Below are 23,005 nucleotides of genomic sequence, written 5' to 3' on the forward strand. Positions count from 1 at the left end.
TTGCTATACATTTTAATTTTTTTTATTTTTTTGTTCTGGAAAATTTTAGGTTTACTTAAACCTTGTATAGTAATAGAAACAATATCCTCCATTGGCCTTGGATAAACACAAATTTTCAGAAGTTTACTACATAATATATTCTCCAAATTATCCCACACAAAACTGCTTAGAAAGAATGTGTTAAACTATATTGATGATTTAAAAACAAGCACAACAACATAAAGAATCTTCCTCTATTTCAGGAGAAATGATTTACTATGAAGTTCTCCTTTTAACATCTTTGGTGTCAATTCTGGGTAAACCAGGATGGTCGCTTTCTGTCTCGTTCAATGATCCTCTTGCCTTGATCTTGTTCAGATGGCGTCTCTCCCGTGTACAGCACCATAGTCTCTATGGTGGGAGCCTTAAAAGGGCCCCCTTCTTGTTTCCCTATCTGTCGTCTGATTTCTGCAGTCTCCTTGCGCACCTTTTCATAGCAGTAGGCACAAAGGACATGTTTCTGTTTCAGGTGACCACACTCAGGACAAACGTCTATATTGTTCTTTAAAACAATAAACAAAAACATATTTTAACAAGAGGCAATATAATGAACAAATAACCACTGACAGGAGCAATGCTTATATTTTAACTTTCTTAGAATGTTCAGGCTACATGACGTCATCACACATCATCTAGTTCTACCTTGCTTTAACTGAAGACAAGCAACACTGAGTGTCCGGAGCCGTGAGGCCCGGAAATTCCCGCGGCCTGTTGCTTAAGCTCCGCATTGTGGAGACAAGATGGCGCACTTCCTGGTTCTTCATCATCAACTTTACCTGCCCGCGGGAACTTTTCCCGCCCCCCGGAACTTTTCCCGCCCCCGCTTAGATAACCTCCCACGCCGGGAAAGACTAAGTCTACGGAGCATGCGCCTGGTGACCTCTCTCATTATTCTCCTCCCCCCCTGCTCTGAGCCCTTCCTCTTCCCTGCCAGCCTATATAAGGCATTGCACCACCGCCATTAAACGAGACTTGATCAGGATACTGTCTTGTCTCCATTTCTTGTGTCTCTTGTCTCTCTAAATTCCCACCCCCTCCTTCAAGGTCTGTGTTAATGATCCCGCTGGACGGGTCAACTGAATTTGAATTAGAGAAAAACTAGAACTAGAATTTAGCCAATCTAGTACATCTTTATGTAAACACAGCAGTTGTAGTTATGTAAAAAACAAAAAACAAAACTCATTTCCCCTAACTCCAAATACTAAATATCAAATAAGGAATTCACCAACATAATTAAGTGACCCATACACTCAGCATCTTAAATAAGACACCAAGGAAAAGTGAATTCCCTTTGTCTTTCAATCTATCTTAGGGAAAACAAGATAAGAACATTACAAGTTGACCTCCTCGGCTTTCTCTTTTTATCACGGTGTAATTCAAATTCCTGTATAGAATACAGGTTTGGTATATGGTATAATTTTTCTTTTTAAAAATGAACACTGATTATTCCTTAATGTAAAATTATTTTATGTTACAGTCTTAGGGTATTTTAATGTATAATACCCTTTTACAACTTTAACTATAAAATAATTATAACCACTAAAAGATTTATCAACTTATTCTAGACATAGGTTTGAAAGAAAATACAAAGAAAAATACTAAACAGGAACATTAAAGAAGCTTTAAACACTTGATAAGATTAATATACTAACATCTGTGAGGCAGATAACAAAAGAATTTCCTTTTCCGAAAGGAAGAAAGAGGCTTGCATATTACTTGCCTAACCATATTCGCATTTTACTCCACTACTGGAAACTGGATTGCATGTACAACTGAAGGTGTGAAGACACCCACAGTTAGTAGGTCTTCTTTTCATGATCAAAGTACCCAACATAACACACTATATAGCGTATGTAACAGAAAATAATTCAAGGAAGAAAATAAATGCACAGGATAAGAACTATTCCCTCAGAATAAATGCATCAGGAAAGTCACATAATAGAACAGTGCAAGATCTCAGTCCTAAAATCTTACGTCCTCTTGAGCAAATTTATGAATTACTGTTAAGTCTTAAGTAATAAAGTGTTTTTCAGTTCTACATTTAAGTTCAGCCCCACCCATCACTCAATAATGCTTTCTGGCTTAAGTTCTAAGGTTTTGCTTAACAGAATGTGGACGCTTATGAAAGTCAGTTTTCTGTTCTTGAGTTTCATCTGTATGGTGCTGCTGCTGTGGAACGCCATGAAGGAAACAGCAACTGAAATCCTAACTGTTAAAACCATACACGAACAGATCAGAGGTAATACACATTGTAATTTTTCTTTTTACTAGATCAGTGAAGACAGTACATCCATGTTGTCAGAGAGGAGAATCTGAAATTGTCTGAGGATAGGAGAACACAAAGAAAATCTTCAAAAGAACATGAGGTCAAAAATCAGAGCTCGAAAATCTACTGTTTCTTAACTGTGTGACCACAGGCAAATTCTTTTTGCCTCAGTTTGTTCATCGTAAAAATGAAGAATATCTTACTTGCTTTGGAGGGCTATTGTGAACACATGATGAGATATAATACACATAAGGCACTGAGATACATCATAGACACTTAATTGTTGTTAGCTATTTTATTACTTATCTTAGGGAAATGATTAAAAAAATAAATATGTAAGGGCTTGTAAAACCCAAGATTCAGTATAGCTACTGCTTCTAGCTTTAATTCTAGGCTCTGCCATAGTTAGGATGTTTACTCATCTGTAGTTCAAAACTCACACAGTTCAAGACTGACACAGCTCAAAATTCAAAAGTCATGTAGGCACCTCACAGCCTCGTTCCTTGCCCAGTCTCCAAACTCACTCCTTCCTTGACTGTGTTTCTAATACTCAGGCTAGAGGACAGCAGGCATATATAATGAGAATACTGTATTTCATTTAGGCCAGAGGAAAGTAGACACATATAATCTGAGAATAATTTATTCCTAGGCTATAGGAATCTACCATGAGCTTATTCAATGGAGGACCTGAGGAAAAGCACACCCACAAAAATCAATGCATTACCTTAACTTTAATAAGCTTCTGCGGGTTTCTTCTCCTACACCGGTTAACTTCAATGGTGCGTCTATTTTTGGGAGCTGCCATCCAAAACATACTATCCAAAAGGCTGGAATTCTCTTTACTTCCGCTAGCATCATTTGCTGGCTCTGTAAATATGGCTGGGCCCTGTACTGCTAATGCTGGTCCTAGGAAATAAAACATAAGAGATACAGAATTAGTTTCTAGCTTCTAAATTACTATTTACAGATATCATTTTCCTTAACAATCAATGGTAACACACACACACACACACACAGAGACTACATATAAAATTGAGAATGTGAAACTCAATAATGGGATACCTTAGCTATTAAAATACACTAAAGCTTATACAATACAATTTTAAGGAACACAGAATTTTTTCTTAGTGGATCCTGCTGAAAAGAGATCAGTGAAATTCCATCAAGTTTCTTAACTCATAAAATACAGGACTCTGATAGGCACCTAACTTGAATAAAACAAGCAAAGAATCACTCAACTGTCCACATTCTATTAATACTTGGTGAGTAGTAAATACCTGATTAATTTACAAGTAAATCTAGACAGATTTCCTGAATAAACTTCTGATCAGCACTGATGTAACTGCCAACTGGCCCTTTCTTATGTTCAAACTGAGTCAGGTCCTCTATGATACAACCCCTTAAGTCACTTAGTTCCTCTTAATATTTGATCTCGATTCCTGTCTGCTCTCTAAAGAGCCAGCTCACCATTTCTCTGTATGGCCGTATTTATGTGACTATGAATTGCTTATAAAAATCAAGAGACTCCTTTACCCTTTCCTTGCCATTTCTTAGACATGCCATACTTTTTTCTTTTTTCTTTTCTTTGAGACTGAGTCTCACTCTGTCACCGAGGCTAGAGTGTGGTGGCATGATCTCCGCTTACTGCAACCTCTGCCTCCCAGGTTCAAGTGATTCTCCTGCCTCGGCCTCCCAAGTAGCTGGGATTACAGGTGTGCACCACCAGGCCTGGTTAATTTTTGTATTTTTAGTAGAGACTGTGTTTCATGATGTTGGCCAGGCTGGTCTTCAACTCCTGACCTTAGATGATGCACCCACCCTGGCCTCCCAAAGTGCTGAGATTACAGGCGTGAGCCACCGCGACCGGCCGCCATACTTCTTTTGATTTTAAGAACTCTTAAGAATGCACAAAGCTCTCTAACACCTAACAACTGGCATTTATTTTCAGTATGTCCACAAGTATTGCCAAGCATGCCCCGGTGATTAACAACACAGGCTCAGGAATGTGAACTTGGGACCACTGTGAGCCTACTGCTTCCGTTGGAAAGTGTATACACCTAATGCGACTGTTGTGAAGATTATCCCAGGAAGTACATGTAGAAAGCTTGGCACATTGCTTGGCATATAGTGGCATATATTTTCCTGGTATATTTCTGGATATTATCACTTTCAGGCTGCTTAGAAATGGAGTAGAATGTAAATGCCAAAGCAATGACAGTTTCAACATCCAAGATACTTCCAATTAAGATTAATTCCAAGTGAAACATGGGAAACAGAATTCATCTCCTCAGAGCTCAAACACCACAGAAAACATGTACTGCGCGGGAGGGAGGGAGGGAAGAGGGGAACGGAGGGAAGGGAAGAGTAGAAGGGGAGAGGGGAAGGGGGAAGTGAGGTGAGGGGAGGGCTAGAAAGGAAAGACAGATCTAGAGAGTGGTGGGCCTTGATGCCAAGTGAGACCTGCAGAACTGTCCTCTCAGGACAACTCTGTACAAATCCCTGAACTCAACAGACTTGACCAAACTCTAGCATAGTTTCTAGCAGCATAACGCTGTATCCTAGGATGACCTCGGCCCCCCTTTAAAGTGCCTGCCTGAGAAAGCTCAACGCTGCCTGGAAAATTTCCTATTTATTTTAGCCAACATACCCCTGATAGTAGGTCCCTGAACTCCCTTCGAGCATTTCCTGGAAAGGGCACATAATTGTAAATAAGTATCCCTTGCAACTAACTCGGAAGCGTTTCTCTTAAGGCCCTGAGACCATTCCTTCGAAATCTAATCATTAGGAAGGATAGGGCCTTTGTCTCCCAGTCTCTGCGGGAAGATGGAATCCTACCTAAGATAACTGCGAGCTAGCAGACACAGCCGGCTAATCACATTTGCACTGACCTCACCGTATTACACTTCTCTGACTCTACAGAGTCCCTACACTCCCGCCTCGCTCATTCTCCCTTTAAAACGCCCAAGTCACCTCTGCACGAACCGGGATGGAGCTCAGTTCTTTACCTGCAGTAGTTACTGAATAAAATCCGTTTCAGCACTTTAATTACTAGCTGGTTATGATTTATCTTTGACACAAGCTTGGGTTACATTCTGTGTACGAATGGAACAAGCAGAGTTTTTTTGTTTGTTTGGTTGGTTTTTTTTTGCGGTGGAAGGAGCGCAAAAACAGCCGTTGTGTTCTCGCTAATATGTGAATGTCACGAACTACGTCCCGGACGTGCGGCCGCGGATCAGAACCCGGGCAGAGGGCTAAGACTGTAAGCTGGGTCTCCGACGCTGCCCGAGGTCCCGTCATCAGTCCCCTCTCCCACGGAGCCCTTCTTTACCTACCCCACGGAGGACTGGGAAAGCCTGGCCGGCTCTGCGGAACCTTCCGCAGCAGTCGCTCCCAGTAGTTTCGAAGCAGGCCCCGGGCCGCAGGCCACGGCGAAACCACTAACACCAGCATGGCCAGCGCCATTTTCCCTGCTGGAAGACCGCCCCGGTCCCGCCCCTGCTTTCAGCATGCGCACAGGCACAGAATCGGGCAAGCCTCCCTTTCTAGAACTACAACACCCCGCATGCTCTTGGAGCAGCTCTGACTCTCCTCCAATCATAGATAGAAAAGGAAAGGCGAGGGGCGGGGAAATGAAAGAAAATCGGGCACAGTGCGCATGTATGCGGATGTGCTTTGGCTCTTCGGCTAAAGATGGCGGAGCGCGGGTACAGCTTCTCGCTGACTACATTCAGGTATGGAAGGGGCCCTCGAGGTCCTCAGCGTAGTCGAGGTTGCAGGAGCTCTGTCGACTTAGTTTTTCCCATCCTGACGTCGGGATTGGTGCTTCTGGAGGGTCCAGTAGAGAATGGAGATGGAAATGCGGCTTTGCAAAGTCATTTGCCAGGCCGGCCCGGGATTCCTGGAGCTTCCTTGGTCGGAGGCTGCTGGAGGATCGGGGGGCTGTGGGACGGTGAGGCACATAGCCAAGGATTCGCTTTCACTTTGGAGACTAGAAAAGAAGGCAATTTTAGCTTAACCATCTTTGGGTGGCCTGTTCCGAACCCAGGATTTTTTTTTCCTGGCTCAAGTGGACCTGATGCAGTGGTTTCTGAAACTCGGAATCATGGTCAAATATGTGGGATCCCCTTTTCTTGGAAAACTCTCAGCTTTACAGTTAAGTCAGAGTCTTGGTCTCCGTTTGTCACTAGTGTCTTTCAAAACCTCCCGCTCTCAGTTTCGTCGATGCACGAATTAGAAACATAAGGAGTAAAAACCGAAAGCGCCTGTCACTTTTTTGTGAACCCCTAGCAACGAGGCAACAGTTTGAGTTTTGGCCTTTTTTTGGTGTGTGGAGGGGAACGTGGAGGGGATGTTTACTTTAAACAAGATTGTAGGCTTTTCTATTGTAGAACAGGGGATTAGAATAATAAGTTTACTTTCCAAAATACAGTTGAGGCGAACCATAGCTCCCAGTGTGAGAAAACCATCACCGAAGACTTTTAAAAATTGACTGGGGAAGTTTTCTGACTAACCCATTTTCTTAAGGATCAGTAATGCCCAGTTTACTTCAAATGTACTCCTGACAACTGAAGGCAGGCGGGATCTAACTTGTTGAGTACTTTCTGTATAGGTACAACTTAACCTTAACCTGCTTCATCTCTTTCCACTGCTGTGATAAATGTTATCTCAGCTTCTTACAGATGAACTAACCACAGCTTGTACAAATTAAATAACTTGTCTGAGGTCATCGGTGAATAGCTGAGGTTGACATTCAAACTGGATTTTTTTCTGATAACAAAAAATAATACACTTTCTATTACATAATGTCTTAAATTCCAAAAGTACCTTTCTCTTGGCAGTTTTCAATAAGCAGTGAGTGCACGTAATAGTTTTCTTGTAACCCTTGAACAAGATTAATTATGCAATAAAAAGTCTCACATATGACAGAATAGTATGTGCAGGATGTATTCACTCTTCATATTTGTGAAGAAAACAAATGTGGTCCTCTTTTTAGAGACAGGGACTCGGCAGCCTCCAGCTCTTGGGCTCAAGGGATCCTCCTGCCTCAGTCTCTGGAGTAGCTGGAACTAGAGGTGTGCACCACCCTGCCTGCTATATTTTTTTTTTTTTAAAGGCATGGGGTCTTGTGATGTTGCCCAGGCTGCAAATGTGGTCTTTTATCTCGAAGAAATTGTAATCCTAGTGGAGCCGAAAACATAAAACAATCATATACCTTCAGGACTCAATCTTTTTGTAACAAATTTCTTTATTAAAATAAACTTTTGGCCAGGCAGGGTGACTCAACTGTAATCCCAGCTACTCAGGAGACTGAGGCAGGAGGATCACTTTAGCCCAGGAGTTTAAGACTAGCCTGGGCAACACAGCAAGACCCTATCTCTGAAAAAATTAAAAAATTAGCCAGGCATGTGCCTGTAATCCAAGCTTTTGGGAGCCTGAGGGCGAGAGGAGCACTTGAGTCCAAGAGTTTAGGATGCAGTGAGCTGTGATTCTGCCACTGCACTCCAGCCTGGGTCACAAAGTGATACCCCATATCTAAAATTTTTTTTTAAAAAAACCAAACTTATGTTTTGTTTGTTTGTTTTAAACATAGTGGATTCAGCTGTTTTAAATAAAAAGAAAATATTTGTTTCTAGCCTCTTGTAATCAGAATTAAACTAATGGTGGAAGGGACTAGAGACCATACAGGATGAAACAGTTCTTGTGGAGTACATTTGGTTGGGGAATTGACAATAAATGAGTAAACAAATTGGTGCCTACTAATAAATTCTCTTACTAAGGAATTTTATTTTAAAAAGGGTGAAGAAAGGAATATTACTTTAGATTGAGTAATCAGGAAAGGCTTGTGCTTGGGGGTGATTTTTGAGACTGGAGGATTAAAAGTAGCCAACTATTTGAAGATTTAGAAATAAGGAGACTTGTAGACAGAGGGAACAGCATGTTTGAAAGCCCTGAAACTGGGAAGGAGCTTGAGCTCTTAAAGGAATGAAAATGAGGCAAATGTGCTATTGTGAGCAAGGAGGTGATGTGGGAGAGGGCTAATCGTGTAGGGCTTTGTAGGCCAGAGAAGGAAATTTTATTTTAAGTGAACAAAGAGGTTCTTACAAAATCTAAGTGGAGGTGACATGGTACAAAGGTAACTTTGACTAGGGGTAGAAGTAAGGTTGAGAAAGGAAAACCAGATAGAAGGCTATTTCAGTTATTCCATGTAGGGATGCTGATGCTATGGAATGGGACAGTGGCATTATGGAATATAAAGATGGTTGATTGCTCAGCCAGCTCACAGGTCAGTGAGCTTTCATGCAGTGAAATCACGTAGTGGTAAAGATAGGTAAGTACAGTTAATAGGAACAGAGAAAAGGTAACTATTAAGTTTATATGAGCCTTTAAATGTTACCCAGGGGTATATGAATTAGGTATTGAACAATAATTGAAAGCTGGATGGACCCAGAAAGTTGTGATATGATTATTGAAATAGTGACTATTAAAGGAAAAAAAGTTCAGCTTAATTTTTTAATTTAAATGTCAGTTGATGTTGTTCTGCTCAAATTAACTAATTATATCAAGAGCCTTAGAGCTGTCACCCTTAGGTCTGTTTCTTTAATTGGTCTAGATGTGTCTCTATCAGCCAAATGATTGTAGATTCCTGGTACTAGGTTATGTGCTAGAATCCTGACTGAACATAGCGGACTTTATTGAGGAAGACAAATATTGTAAAAATAATAGAGGCCAAGGCAGGAGGATTGCTTGAGACCAGGTATTTGAGACCAGCCTGGGCGACATTGCGAGACCCTGTTTCTACAAAAAAAAATAATAATAATAATTCAGATATGATGCATCTTAGGCAAAGAGGAAGTACAGGACATCACAGGCATCAGTGAATAGGTATTCAACTTAATCTGAGGGGTCAGGGCAACTTCCGTTAGGACATGATTGAAGGAAAAGAGTTCACAGGGCAATAGAGAAATGCATTTCAGATGGAGGGATTAGCTTGTGAGTGAGGTTTTTGAAGTTTGAGAGTAGTCTATGTGTTTGGAGCAAGGAGGGATGGAGTTGAGATTTGGGTGAGCAAGGGAATATTTGTAATTATATGAAGAGAAAATATGGGCTTCTGAAATTTTCAATAGTAGATGGGAGATAAGGATCTAGCTGTGTCACTTTGGACAAATTACTTTCACTCAGACTTTATCTATGAAATTAGGTTGGTTTGTGATGATTCTAATTAAACAACTAGGTTGAAATAAAGTATAACTCTAAAAGGCCAGTTTAAGACTTGTGTTTAGCTACCACATCCATGGAACCAGATCTGTTAAGTGTGACCATCACGTGGCTTCTAGAAATAGTTGTATATTATGTAGAGAATACTTAATTGTGAGTGATATCTAGGTGTTCTTGTCTTAGGCCATGTCTGTGTTCTAAAACCACCCCCCTACTTGAAATATATGCTGCTATTTGGTTTTTAACAAACACATACATGTTCTTAATAACATTACTATTCAGTATGTGCTTGTTACTGATTTTGTGCCAGACAGTTTTATAGGAATTACTTCACTTAATCACAACAATGCTTTGAAATAGGTACAGGACCCTTGTAGGGGATGGTGATTTCAGGACTCTCACAAATACCAAGTCAAGGCGTACTCAGGTTCTATAGTCAGCCCTGTGGAATCCACTGATACGGAAAACCAGTTGTGGTTACTGTGTCCTCATTTTACAGATGAGAAAACAAGCACAGAAAACTTAGGGTGAAAAGAAGCAACAGTAATACCACTGCTCCATGTGGCAGACAAAAAACAAAGAGAAAGTAGTGCTTCAGTAGGAGTATGTTCTGATTGCTTTGTAAACTTGGTTTCGTTCGTTTTTTCTTTTCTTTTCTTTTCTTTTTTTTTTTTTTTGAGATGAGGTTTTGGTCTTGTTGCCCAGGCTAGAGTGCAATGGTGCGATCTCGGCTCACTGCTACCTCCACCTCCTGGATTCAAGCGATTCTCCTGCCTTAGCCTCCCAAGTAGCTGGGATTACAGGCATGCGCCACTATACCCAGCTAATTTTTGTATATTTAGTAGAGACAGGGTTTCACCATGTTAGTCAGGCTGGTCTTGAACTCTTGACCTCAGGTAATCCACCCACCTCGGCCTTCCCAAGTGCTGGGATTACAGGCTTGAGTCATTGTGCCCAGCTGTAAACTTGGTTTCTGTGCCACTTCATGATAGAGGTCAAAGGCCAGCTACTCCTTTGACCTGAATGTCTGTACTATCTCAGAAATGTTCTTACAATAAATATTGGATGATATGTGAACTTAACAAATACCTGTGTTTCTTTTAAGCCCGTCTGGTAAACTTGTCCAGATTGAATATGCTTTGGCTGCTGTAGCTGGAGGAGCCCCGTCAGTGGGAATTAAAGGTAATTAAATGCTTCATTCATTTCAGATGCCTGTTAGTAGTTATCTTAATTATTTTGGAATTAATTAGTAATTAATTTATACAGAGCTGCAGTAGTATGATTTTTAATAATTTTTTGTTAATTTACAGTGTTTTGGAGTTTAAATAGTAAGAAGTCTAAGATCATTCAAATTTCTTTTCAAAGTAAATAATAACACCTTTATCTGTTAGTTGTAATATTCACAGTAGTCTTTCTCATTCAGAAAACTGAGTCTTTTTTTTTTTTTCCCCACTGATTATGTCACTCCTTGCTGGCAGTTTTTATCCTTATAATTTAGGAAAGTTTAATTATAAAACATAAGCTAAACATGTTGTGTTTCACTTTAAAAGGCTGTATCATTTATTGTAAATTTCATGTTATGAGACTATTGGGACAAGTAGGCAGAAATCCATTATTTTAAAACGTGAACTCTCAGGTATCCTTGGAGTGCTTACAAAAGGTTATGTAATACCTTTAGCTGTAGGGACGATTTTTTTGTGTAGTACTAATGACCAGTGAGGGAAACACGGACTTACCATTTCTTAGGTAATTTTGGTAATAGGACTCCGGAAGAAAAGGTTTTATAAATTAAAGGAAATAAAGGACTTTGAGTTTAGCGCATCCATAATAGAAAGCTGTTAAAACAGTCTTATAAATGATTAAACATTTAGGTCTCTCTCTTTTTTTTAAGCTGCAAATGGTGTGGTATTAGCAACTGAGAAAAAACAGAAATCCATTCTGTATGATGAGCGAAGTGTACACAAAGTGGAACCAATTACCAAGCATATAGGTTTGGTGTACAGTGGCATGGGCCCTGATTACAGGTACTTTATACTTTTTATAGTGTTTCTCACCATCTCATGAATTGATTGTAATCTGTATTTTCAGGAGAAAAACCAAGGTTGTTTTCCTTTTATCTTCCAATTCCTCTTTTTTTGTGTGCTTTGTTTAGCAATAGCAGCCTCATTGAGAGCTGAATTTAGTTTGCCTGTGTAGGTTACTTTAAAGAGAATAACTCAGATGTGAAAGAGGAGGTAGATAGATTACATAACTCCTCTTTTCTCTGTTTAGTGGACTTTCCCTTCTGACATATTCCTCTTCTACTATCCAGGAACTGGGCATAAGGGCTTTAGTTTTCGCCAGTGCAGTTTAAAAATGATAAGAGCAATTTATGTTATAATAAACTATATTCTAAAAAGTATGAGGCAACAAAAGAAAGCATCGCCATCCAGAGTTATCCTTATTTGTTTTCCTGTTCTCCACAAAGGAACAAAATTCTCAAACACCACTGCAAGTTACTGAGTGTGGCAGCCAACCAGGATCCCAGTGCTCATATAATCACCCCTTTATATTTCACAGGAAGAGAGAATAATCTTGTTACTCAGGGTACCAGCAAATTGAAAGAGATGGACAGCTTTCTGTGTCTGTCATTTAAACAAGTAAAAGGAGTATTACTTTATTGCTCATGATTTTGTGGAGCAAGATAGGTAGATGCAAAGTTTCACTTCAGTTTCACTCCTATTTCACATCTGAGTTGTTCTCTTTAAAGTAACCCAGGGTCTTGCCCAGGCAGGTCTCAAACTCCTGGCCTCAAGTGATCTTCCTGCCTCAGCCTTTTAAAGTGTTGGTATTACAGGTGTGAAACACTGCACCCAGCCGAATTTTACATTTTTAGTTACAAGTAGTTTCTTACTGTTTCTTAATCTCTGAAGGGTACTCTTTGAAGCACAGGCAGAGAGATTAAAACAGTCTGCAGGAAGTAGTGACCTGAAGTGAGAAAAATATGCCCAGAATTGTGTGCGTGTGTGTTTATGTATGCTTGTATGCGTGTGTGGACTGGGGTGAGCTATAAAAAGACAAGTGGCTGCCCTTGGATAAGGGGGATAGTCTTGAAGAAGTCATGGAGTGAGATAAAGTTCTCATTTTTGTATATTAAATCTGTTACTTTTAAGCTAACTGGTACTCTATGATGCTTTGATATTTTCTTCTATATCAACTGGAATCCAATGTTAGAGTGACTAGCTTTGATCCAGTAGCCACCATTAAAGCAATACATGTTAAACTGGTGCTGCAGGTACGTGCCTGTAAAAGAAGAATGAGTCTTTGGGTAGTAGAGCATCTTCCTTGTAATTAAATCTTATTTTTTCCTTGTTAGAGTGCTTGTGCACAGAGCTCGAAAGCTAGCTCAACAGTACTATCTTGTGTACCAAGAACCCATTCCTACAGCTCAGCTGGTACAGAGAGTAGCTTCTGTGATGCAAGAATATACTCAGTCAGGGTAAGTTGCTTTTTTTACTTGAAATGTGCCATGAATTGTAGGGGGAAGTCATTTTAAAGAGTAGATGTATACATAGAATGGGACTTACCATTCCTATATTTGCCTAACAAGTGGACAAAATCACTATGATGAATATTTCTGATCTTATCTGGATCTAGAATATTTACTTAAGGAAAAAAAATGTGTTTTCTTGTTGCTCATATAATAGCAGAAAGCAGCTTCTAGATATAAAAAGTTCTTTTGCCAGTGATTAAAACACTTTATGGGCAGAAAATCATTGCTACTTTTAAATTTTTTTTTTTTTTTTTTTTTGAGTCAGAGTCTCACTCTGTTACCCAGGCTGGAGTGTAATGGCATGATCCTGGCTCACTGCAACCTCTGCCTCCTGGGATCAAGTGATGCTCATGCCTCAGCCTCCCGAGTAGCTGGCACCACAGGCATGCATCACCATGCCCAGCTAATTTTTTATTTTTTTTTTTGTATTTTTTTGGTAGGGATGTGGTTTTACTATGTTGGCCAGACTGGTTTCAAACTCCTGACCTCAAGTGATCTGCCTGTCTTGGCCTCCCAAAATGTTGGTACTACCCCTGGCCTCTACTTTCAAATTTGTTTCTAACCAGAAATGATTGTAAGCACATGATGAAAGCAGCTCTTTGACACATTCATATTTCTTTTCATTCCCCAGCTTCTTTGGGTGTGGATGAGATAGCATATAGGTAGTTGTTGATATGTAAACCTAGTGGAATAGCTGCATTAACTGAAAATTGTCATTTTGTAATAGGTAAACCTAGTGGAAAAGCTGCATCAATTGAAAGTTGTCATTTTGTGACAAGTAAACCTAGTGGAAAAGCTGCATTAATTAAAAGTTGTTATTTTGTTAGGACACTAAATGTTACTCCACACTTATTAACCCCAGTGTCTTAGGTGACACTCTGTTCAATCCAAATTTTTTTGTTGTTTGGCTACCATTCCTCACTACTGTAAAGAGAATTAGTTTTGAATTGATTCATTCAGAAAGGTGTTAAATACTTTTTAAGGAACTTACAAGTCTGATTTCAGTTTGCCTGATAATTTGCTTTATTTGAGAGTACTGATAAATTCTTGAGGATGACTTTCATGAAAATGCCAAGTAATTTTCATTTTCCTGTCTGCAGTGGTGTTCGTCCATTTGGAGTTTCTTTACTTATTTGTGGTTGGAATGAGGGACGACCATATTTATTTCAGTCAGATCCATCTGTAAGTATCAGTAGATGTATTTGAGGGATTTGTCTTTAAAAGTGCTCTTTGAATATCTAACAGAAATAGAAGCCATAAAAACTTTACAATTTAGCAGTATTTTCTTCTTTTTCACTTGGGCTTTAGAAAGTATGAGGTCGTGCGTTTTTGTGTGTATATTTAAAATTTTGGTAATTTGGTCTTCTGATAAGGAAGCTGTGTTAGTTCTACCGTCTTCTGCCATGTTCGTTAACTTCATACACTTGGGTGATTTGTTGAAATAGTTGTTATCAAATGTATTTAAACCTGTAACTTTGGGAAATATTGCAATTGAAGATGTGGATCTGGAGGACAGTGTTTTGGTGTTTGCCATCAGTTGAATCTTGGGGTTGAATTGAGTGACTTCCAGCAAAAACATTAATCTATCTTGAATTCAGTGTTTTGCAAAAATGATTGTGAAATTGGTACCTTGGGTGAGTTGTCTGCTGTAATGCAGAAGAATGGTATCTGCATTACAAAGGGGTTTGTAAAGGATAATACTACTCCACATCTGTCCCATTTGCTATGAGAACCTTAAGACAAAATTCAAGATTAGGAAATGATCTTTCATGTTTTATGGATTATTAGATAATTACGAGTTCACTCAATGCAGACCTTATGATCTACTCTTAAAATCTGAGATGGCAAAAGAAAAATATTTTGGTTGTTACTTAAATCAGAAAAAATAAGTATTTGGGGAACTTTGATAGTGTTGTTACTCCATCTCTGAGTTTCCGAAGCTAAATGACAAGCCCTCTTATCTTCCTTTTCAGAAGGTAGCAGAAGCCACCATTTCTGGAATCCAGATGTCTTCTTTTGTCCTATTTTCCTCTGTTGTATCTAAAAAACAATTGTTTTCATTTAAAACATGGATTATGTTTCTTTTGGTATTTTTTCTGATGAGATGCTCTCTTTTTAATTTATTCACTAATGATCAAGAGTTGGTCACCATTTTTCAGATTTATACGAGAGACTTTTAAATCGCTTCAGTCTGTGAAGCTAAAATACTACTCTTGATTATTTGTTTAAGTTAACCTCAATTTCTTTTAACTGGCTTTGTTACATAATTTATGTACACTTAATTGCATCATCACCAGCTCATCAGTTTGATGAGTTCTGATATATGTAAATGTCTGAAGAAACCATTACTACAATGAGGATATCAGAAATTTCCAGAACCTCCAGAAGTGTCTTCATGCCTCTTTGGTTTCCATCTTTCTAGCCTTCTTAAGAAAATAACCTATTCTGTGATGTTTTCCATTCTAATAATATTCTGTGACCTTCAAAGTTAGAGAACAATTAATAAAGCTAAAAATTAAATGGCAGGGCAATATAATTGTATTTGTGTTTTAAAATATGGTTCTTTACTCTTTCTGTCCTGATTAGGGAGCTTACTTTGCCTGGAAAGCTACAGCAATGGGAAAGAACTATGTGAATGGGAAAACTTTCCTTGAGAAAAGGTAGGCTCACTCACTGTAACTGCATTCATTAGCAAACTCACTTTATGGTTTTTGGTGCTCTTTAAGTAATTAATATCATGGGACTAAAGAAACTTGCTGTATTACTCTGTATATGAATCTAGTTACAGATAAATCAAAAACTTATCTCCCTCCTAGTTTCCTAGCCTTCAGTATATCAAGTGGTAATTAATATTCATTTCCTAAGGAGTTCTCTTTCTACATTCTGTGGTTTTCTAAATGCCTTTTTTGTTTGTTTGTTTTACTTTTACTTCACTTTTCTGCCATTTTAGGAGGGAGAAAAGAACGTTGAATCTGGAATAAAAAATTTGGGGAGACAGATTTTTAAATGATTTAATGATAATAGTTTACATTACGACAGTAAAAAAATTTGTGAAACCAGATGCCTGGAGTTGAAGGTATATTAAATATTTGATATGTGTGCTTGATAAAAAGTGGAGCACTATGTAAAAATCTGTCGGTGCCCAAGTACAAGCTGCTCTCACTTATTTCCAGCCGTATTCTAGTCTCAGTGTTACTGTAGTCCTTCAAAACTCTCCAAGCTTTTGAAGAGGAAAATGTTTTATTTCTTGATATGTAATAGTTGCACATATTTTTGCAGTATATGTGATATTTTAATACCTGTATACTATACTTTAATAGTGTGTCAAATCAGGGTGTATACAGTGTGTCAAATCAGGGTAATTGGATATCCGTTACCTCAAACATCTATCTTTTCTTTGTGTTGGGAACATTGCAGATCTTCTAGCTATTCTGAAATAGGAAGAAGAAAAATAATTTCCTGACTGTACTATTGGACACCAGAACTTATTCCTCCTATCTGACTGCATTTTTATACCGCTTCACCAACTTCCTTCATTTCTTCTTCCCTTCTCCCTTCCCAGCCTCTGGTAACCACTGTGGTACTCTCTCCCTCCATGAGATCCACTTTTTTTAGCTCCCACATATGAGTGAGAACATGAAATATTCATCTTTCTATGCCTGGCTTGTTTTACTTAACATAATGACCTCCATTTCCATCCATGTTGCTGCAAATGACAGGATTTCATTTTTTCATGGCTGAATAATAATAAAAAATTTTGTAACTCCGTTTACCAGATGAGCCTTCACAGTACATTTTTCATGTTAAGGTTATTAAAATCTTAGGCCTGGGTTTAAATGGTAAATTTAATCTTAGGCTCTTAAGGTACTTTTCATTTTCTTTTTTATATTAATGAGTCTTCCGAATATTTCACATTGTTATTACATGATATGTTTTGTTTTATTTTGTTTCAGAGGCATTTTATTTAGAAAACTAAAATAATTAGATGTTCAGAACCAGTGTACAATAAAAGAGAAATTAAACCAGTTACTTTATCATGTATTCCCTCTTTACAACCAAAGCAAAAAACAACAACAACAAAGACATTCTGCTTTAAGGGAAAGTCAGACAAATAAGCCAATATATTTTTCTTCTCCATAATGATATAAACAGCTGCAAGAACTTTTAATTGTAATAAGAGAAGTCAGATGTTGTCTTGTACATATTCATTAAAAAGATGACAGGCCATTGTACTACAAGAGGATAACTCAGCCTCCCTTCATCTGATCCTCTTGAGATTTCACTTACAGGTAACACCAAGTTAGTTGTTCCAGCAATGGAGCAAATTCATATTCCTCATTATTTATTACTGCTTTTGCCTTAAGCAGAGAGTAACTCTGGAAAGCTGATGTTTTTCTCTGCTTGCTCGTTCTAGTCCAGTTGTATATTATCTGTGGCACATGCTTGATGCTCAGGCCTTAACTTGAGGAGTTGAAGAATAGATGGAATCTGAATTCTCTGAAGCAGTTTCTTCTAGCTCCTCTTCTCTTGTCTCTGCAAAACCAGTCTTTGGCTTCTCCAGCTCACTGCTATCTTCTTCAGGAAGCACACATTTCTAAAGGCTGTATGTTTTTCCTACCATGGTTTGCCAGTCTCAGTGTTCCATCTTCAGAACCACTGGCATACAGTTCTCCATCAGGACCACATCTCACACAGTGAATAGGACTGGAGTGTCCTTTGTAGGATTCTAATTCTTCTCCACTATTGTCATCATAGTGACAAGTTTAACATCTTCACCACCTGCAAAAAGAAATTCTTAAGGTGAAGAGATTCAGAGTTAATGGTTACAGGAGCTTGAAAGGATTTAATTGGTTCCAAACTTACTGTACTGTCAAAAGCACTGGATCAGCCTTAAGTTATTACCAAAATCTCTCCCTCAGGAATATATTCCATACTACTGGCTGACATATTAAAATTTAGAGATTTCATTTCTGTCATAGTAGCATGATCCCAGAGTCTAAAGTTGTGTCATCAGAAGAAAGAATCTGTTTATTCACACTGCACCATAGGGCCTTTTTTATATCAGAGCTGTGATCACTAACTTCCTCAGGTTCTGCTTCGGGTTTGTTCAAGTCATATATGCGTAACAGTTTATCCTGTTTCCTGGTTAACAAATAATTACTATCCTCCGTGAAATCCATAGTCTTGACAATGTTTTTATGAGCCAGGGTCATCAGTTCATCTCCTGGGATAGCATCCCGCACTTTGTGAAATCTGCAGCTGCTGTGGCAGCTTTGATGGCATCCTTATTCAGTGTTGCACCCCAAACAGCATCTTTATGACCCAAAAGGATTCCAAATCAGTCTCCTGTATGTCCCTGGCATAGCATAGGTTTGCCATCTTTGCAAGCACTGATTTAGAAATACTCGTAAGGCTGGCCGGGCGCAGTGGCTTGTGCCTGTAATCCCAGCACTTTGGGATGCTGAGGCAGGTGGATCACCTGAGGTCAGCAGTTCGAGACCAGCCTGGCCAACATGGTGAACACCCCCCCCCCCGCCCGTCTCTACTAAAAATACAAAAATTAGCGGGGAGTGATAGCACGCGCCTGTAACCCCAGCTACTCGGGAGGCCAAGGCAGGAGAATCGCTTGAACCTGCCTGGGAGGTGGAGTTTGCAGTGAGCCAAGATTGTACCACTGCATTTCAGCCTGGGTGACAGAGCAAGACTCTGTCTTGAGGGAAAAAAAAGCCCCTAAAGCATGATGCCACTGAAGGCCAAGTCAGCCACGGGCCGTGTGTGGCCAGAACAGGTGAGCAGCATCAGTCTCATTGCTATGGAGGTGGTGAACCCAGTGATTGGGCTGGTGGACTGAGGGTCATCCTTGTCTTGTCTTCTCTGCTACAGCACCCGGGGTTCCTCCAGGCCTCACCCTAACACTGGGGCTGGGCGGGGAAACAGGAAAAGGTGGCACCGAGATTAGGAAGGAGCTAGGGAGGGGCTGGGGAGTCGGGGAAGGGTGAGCAACAGTTGACAATGGAGGGAGGAAAGTAGGGGATGGGGAGAACCAAAGAAACGAGCCAGCCACTATTCACACCGTCCACACTGGTATCGGCAGGAAGTGACATGTTTTAGCTTATAAGAAAAGATGAGATTTTAGCAAAGTTCTGATTTTCTGTTTTAAAATTATAATGCCACCCCATCCTGATTGTTAAAATATTTATACTTAAGAAGTTTCCTGGCTGGGTGCAGTGGCTCACGCCTGTAATCCCAGCACTTTGGGAGGTCGAGGCAGGTGGATCACGAGGTTAGGAGATCGAGACCATCCTGGCTAACACAGTGAAACATGTCTCTACTAAAAATACAAAGAAATTAGCTGGGCATGGTGGCAGGCGCCTGTAGTCCAAGCTACTTGGGAGGCTGAGGCAGGAGAATGGCATGAGCCCAGGAGGTGGAGCTTGCAGTGAGCCAAGATAACTCCATCTCAAAAAAAAAAAAAAAGAAAAGAAAAAAGTTTCCTAAACTAAACTCATTTTAGGGTCATACCCTTCATGATGTTGGGAATTGAGCACCAGATATTGTCAGTTTTTTTATCTGGGGACAGCTATAAGGAGGTGATTAAAAGAATGTGTAATTTAGTATTTTAAGATGTTTAGAGTTTTAAAACTTACGTTGTTGCTGTCATTGTATTTAAATAAAGAATATAAACAATGATATAAGTAATTTTTTTTTTTAATTCTTCAGGTATAATGAAGATCTGGAACTTGAAGATGCCATTCATACAGCCATCTTAACCCTAAAGGTTAGCTCAATATTCAACAACTGGATTTACAATGATTTCATGATTAACTGCTTAGAAAATTGACCTTTTTTCCTCTGTCCTCAATAGGAAAGCTTTGAAGGGCAAATGACAGAGGATAACATAGAAGTTGGAATCTGCAATGAAGCTGGATTTAGAAGACTTACTCCAACTGAAGTTAAGGATTACTTGGCTGCCATAGCATAACAGTGAAGTGACTGAAAATCCAGAATTTCAGATAATCTGTCTACTTAAACATGTTTAAAGTATGTTTTGTTTTGCAGACTTTTGCATACTTATTTCTACATGGTTTAAATTGACTGTTTTTAAAATGACACTTATAAATCCTAATAAACTGTTAAACCCACCTTCCAGCCTTTTAGGAGTTGCTAAAATTTTAACAGTTACTTCCTGCTTTTTATCACAGTTGATTTCTGAAGACTACATTGCGAAGCAGAATGATGAAATCACTTTTTCGTTGTCAAGCAATTTTGGTTAAGTTAAATCTTATTGCCCTCTTCACTATCAGATGTTGCTTGAGTTTCCATAAAGCAAAATGCTGATTTTGGTGAAAAACATCATTGCTTCTAGAGCTGGGAGGATCTGCAGACTTTCACAGATTCATAGGACAAGAAAAGCAGCATAGGTGCTTTTAGGTGCCATTAGGTATTGATCAGTGAAATCCTAGGGTGCTCTATGAGATCGTACTAGGCCTGTGAAGAGTGGTAAGCCAAATAGGTCTCCATAGGAGATACAGTATGTAAGTAAATAAACAATGGTTTGCTGGTTCCTGTTGGTGTCTCCATCACAAGTAGGTTTTAAAGGAACCTGGGTTCTTAGATTTTGTTAGACTTTTTAAACTCAAGGATGAGCATAAGTGCTTGAAATAAAATTCTAATACGTAAGTGTCAAAACTATGGCTTAAGACTCTTGTTAATTCATTAATGTAATCTCAGTATAATAAGTACCTTCACTATAATGAAAGTTATAATTAAGTATCTGAACTCATGTGAAGGCAGTGCTTAGTTTTGTTTTGTTTTTTAATTTTTTTAAGGCATCTTAGGATAAAATCATTAATTTTCTTTACAGAACATAGGGAGAGTTTATAAGCATAATCATTCTTACCAATGTGAAAGTATAGTGGGCAATTCCATGATTTAAATGTAGCTCAAAATATTCTAAGATTTAGTTAAGGGCAAAAGAATCTTATTTTGGAGATTTTTCTCAGGGTCCCCAGTTCTGTTACCTACCATCACTATAACACCCATATCTTGTTTTAGGTGGCAAAAGCATTATAGGAGATGAAAGATGGTAACTTTAACTTCCTGTTTCAAGATGTTTATCTTGGCCTCGTCTAATAATCTCTCTTATGGGCTTCTGATAATATTTTCACTTTAGCACACTAGAAAGTGGACATAGTAGCAAAAAGGGTCTTTGAAGTCAAGTCTCAGCTGTCCCACCTACTGGCTGAGTGACTATGTGAGGTAATTACCTCAGGGTTTGTTTGTTTCTTGAGACAGAGTCTGTCACCCAGGCGGGAGTGCAATGGCATGATCTTGGCTCACTGCAGCCTCATCCTCCCCGGCTCAGGTGATCAATCCTTTTACCTCAGCCCCCCGAGTGGCTGAGACTACAGGCATGTACCACCATGTCCGGCTCATTTTTGTATTTTTAGTAGAGACGGGGTTTCACCATGTTGCCCAGACTGGTTTCCAACTCCTCAGCTCAAGCGGTTCACCCATCTTGGCCTCCCAAAGTGCTGGGATTACAGGCATGAGCCACTCTGCCTGGCCATATCTCAGGGTTTCCTAAGGACTAAATTTGATAACACAAGTTAAAGCCTGGTGTGGTTAATAGTTAATTACTCTGTTAGCTGCTGTTGAATTTGTTTAGTCCTTCTGTAATGTCCAGTATCAAAAGACCAAAGCAATATCAAAATTCTACAAATCAAAGCAGGGAAAATTAAAGGCATATAGTATTTCAGAGGTAAGGAAGACTCGTAGGTTTTTATTGTGTGCCAACAAAATTAGTCCTAAAGAATAAAGGGAGGAGAAATCAGCGGAACCAGATTTGATCCAGGTTCTGTTTTCTGCCTCCTGCCCCCATTAAATGCAAAGCCCAGTTCCAGTTCAAGCTGCCTACAACACTTCTTCCTTTGTTCTGTGTATTCTTTCCACGAACCTTAAAATTAAGTTTTTGTCCTAGTTCTTAGGAAAGAGTTCTTTGATGTAGCAACCCACTGCATCCCTAAACATTCCAAAACTCTTGAACCATTTCCAGCCTGTGGATTTTAGCTTAAGTATCATAATGTTCCTAATGTTCACAGCCTCTCCCTTCTTTTGGTTCTTTTTGTATCTTCTAACCCTTAAGACATTTTAACTCCATTTGTTCTACTTCTTCCCAGTTCCCTACTGAACCATGAATTTAAATTTGCAAAGCAGTTATTAGCAATGAAACATGGAGATGTTTAAAATTCACATACATGGGGAATAAAGAAGACTAATACAGAGCCTTATAATTATCAAGTGCTGATACACTCAAGCATCCCTGAAAAAAAAAAAAAAAACCCGACCTTGAGATAATTACCTTGCACAGTCTCTCAGACATCAAGTAGGTGATAAATGAACACTGAAGGGTTTTCATCTATTGCTCAATTTTCTTCATAGAATGAAACTGCCAACTCTTAGTATTTACCTCACCTTTTTTTCAGGAGTCTACTCGTCCATGTAGGCAAGCTCTCTGAGCCCCCCATTGCAAAGAAGAGCAAGTTGATGTTCAATGAATTGCCCAAGAACATATAGGAGTTGAGAGTTCCCTTGGATTAGAATCCTAATTTCCTGAAAACCAGTCCTGGTGGTTCTGTATGAAAGTCACATTGCCTCACACAGTTCCTTCAATTTAGAGCTCTTCCCTCTACCCTGTTCTCAAGAAACTTAACGGAACTAGCAATATCTGTCTGCCAATTAACTGATAACTTCCAAAGCATGAGCATATTTAAAAAGTTAACACGTGAGTGCTACTCCCTGAAAGCCATCACTTCTGACTTTTTTAGGTATTTCATCAGGTACTTGCCTCCGTATTTCAAAATAGTCAGATTATATGCCTTTTTCTTGGATTCTTGGAGTTGAGCTGCCAAACTTCCCATTATGCAAGATGAGAATTTAGAATCCTCATACCA

At 39.2% G+C, this 23,005-nt stretch overlaps 3 protein-coding genes and 1 pseudogene across 3 annotated transcripts in view; 2 read left to right on the plus strand and 2 right to left on the minus strand.

Annotated features, from left to right (window-relative positions):
• MRPL32 (mitochondrial ribosomal protein L32) lies at positions 1–5,949 on the minus strand. The gene is made up of 3 exons (XM_017863110.1): positions 5,638–5,949; positions 3,030–3,211; positions 1–541 (listed from the first exon to the last, which is right to left on the minus strand). Exons 1-3 carry the CDS (start codon positions 5,765–5,767, stop codon positions 287–289), a joined length of 567 nt encoding a protein of 188 aa, XP_017718599.1. The 5' UTR covers positions 5,768–5,949; the 3' UTR covers positions 1–286.
• Positions 5,924–20,741, plus strand: PSMA2 (proteasome 20S subunit alpha 2). Its single transcript, XM_017863109.1, has 8 exons — positions 5,924–6,036; positions 10,626–10,702; positions 11,412–11,544; positions 12,876–12,998; positions 14,153–14,234; positions 15,639–15,712; positions 19,773–19,830; positions 19,918–20,741. The coding sequence occupies exons 1-8, from the start codon at positions 5,996–5,998 to the stop codon at positions 20,032–20,034; spliced, it is 705 nt and encodes a 234-aa protein (XP_017718598.1). The 5' UTR covers positions 5,924–5,995; the 3' UTR covers positions 20,035–20,741.
• On the minus strand, positions 16,766–18,517 carry LOC108522729 (serine-threonine kinase receptor-associated protein pseudogene; annotated as a pseudogene).
• LOC108522728 (uncharacterized) overlaps positions 20,603–23,005 on the plus strand; it is a 5,671-nt gene continuing 3,268 nt past the window's right edge. The window contains exon 1 of the mRNA XM_017863106.1: positions 20,603–20,638. Within this exon, the coding sequence (XP_017718595.1) occupies positions 20,603–20,638 (36 nt within the window). The remainder of the gene's footprint in view (positions 20,639–23,005) is intronic.

This window comes from Rhinopithecus bieti, unplaced genomic scaffold (assembly GCF_001698545.2).
Source record: "Rhinopithecus bieti isolate Rb0 unplaced genomic scaffold, ASM169854v2 scaffold_65226, whole genome shotgun sequence".
In the NCBI taxonomy this organism is placed as follows: Eukaryota; Metazoa; Chordata; class Mammalia; order Primates; family Cercopithecidae; genus Rhinopithecus; species Rhinopithecus bieti.